Source organism: Etheostoma cragini, chromosome 22 (genome assembly GCF_013103735.1).
Source record: "Etheostoma cragini isolate CJK2018 chromosome 22, CSU_Ecrag_1.0, whole genome shotgun sequence".
NCBI lineage: Eukaryota > Metazoa > Chordata > Actinopteri > Perciformes > Percidae > Etheostoma > Etheostoma cragini.
The window spans coordinates 21,505,955-21,507,183 of record NC_048428.1 but is presented as its reverse complement, the minus strand read 5'-3'; the positions used below and the strand labels follow the sequence as shown (position 1 = coordinate 21,507,183).

Below are 1,229 nucleotides of genomic sequence, written 5' to 3'. Positions count from 1 at the left end.
CTGGGTGGGGGGGTGGGGGGGGTGCACCCGGCTACTGCTCTGAGTAACGATGCTGTCCTGAGACGGGTGTGCGCGGCGTTTTCGGTGGCTTTTGCTCCTCGCTGCCATGGCAGCAGCTCTGCCGGTGTTTTACCACGGCGCCATCACCAGGACCGAGTGTGAGGACCTGCTGGGGAAGAAGAACAAGGACGGAGCCTACCTGATCCGGGACAGCGAGACCATCCAGGGGGCAATGTGTCTGTGTGTCTAGTGAGTACTTTTAATGGGTTTAGTGTACTTTTTAATGTGTTTAGAGTACCTTTTAGTGGATTTAGTGGATCGCCCCCGGGCCGGTGCTCTGGATCGAGCTTTAGTTTTGTATTTTGTCTTTATTAGCCTAATTGGATAGGGAGAAAGCTATGCTTCTCTCCAGTCATGGTCTCTCTTACATCCGGCGCGTTGTCGGCCAGTGTGTCGGCATGCAGACCGAGGTGAAGTTCAGTCTTAATTAGCTGATCGAGACCAGAAAGTGGCCTAAATGGATCCAGGGGTTTGGTTATGTTGCTGCCTGGATCTGTTACCTTCACTATTTGTGGATAACAGATCGCTGAGGGAGCAACAGGTTTGTTTTTAATTAATCCAAATCATTTTTAAACATTGCATGAACAAAAGAACATCTATCATTGCTTCAGTCTTTTACATATTGTTTGCATGCATGCTTTATTTTTGCAACAGGTAGGACAATCGGATGCATGTAACATGTACAGTGTTTTCTGTTTAAAAAGAGATTATTGCGGTCGAAGTTGGTTTTAAGAAATATTAGAAAATGTACAGGTGCTGCTGCTATACTTTAGACATGTTCCAGTTAAAATGTGTTGTGGTTGGTGTGGTTGGTGTCTGCTTCTGCCTTTTCGTGTGAACAGCACTTACACATGAGACAAGACACAAAGTTGTTATGAACCAACAAATGGAAATGTTTTTTAAAGAACAAATGCAGAAGAATAGCTTTCCTTCAGCTGCAAATGCCTTGAGGGAGGATTCAATGGATCAGCGTCATGTTTGGTTTATTTGGGCATGTTGTTTATTACTTTAAGGTTGAAAATCTGCAAAAAAATCATGTGTCAACAACGTGTATCTTGTTTATCTTTGCAGTAAACAGAGGGTGGTGTATACCTACAGACTGCTGCAGACACACAATGGAAACTATACTCTCATGGTAAAAACACACAGACACACACACACACACACAC

General features: G+C 44.4%; 1 protein-coding gene across 1 annotated transcript in view; it reads left to right on the top strand.

The window, feature by feature from the left end:
- The first annotated feature begins 10 nt into the window (after positions 1-10).
- The window catches only part of si:ch73-264p11.1 (uncharacterized protein LOC100000923 homolog), a 5,070-nt gene continuing 3,851 nt past the window's right edge, over positions 11-1,229 (top strand). Inside the window, exons 1-2 of the mRNA XM_034861722.1 lie at positions 11-249; positions 1,132-1,195. Coding sequence (XP_034717613.1) covers positions 107-249; positions 1,132-1,195 — 207 coding nt within the window. The 5' untranslated portion in view covers positions 11-106. The remainder of the gene's footprint in view (positions 250-1,131; positions 1,196-1,229) is intronic.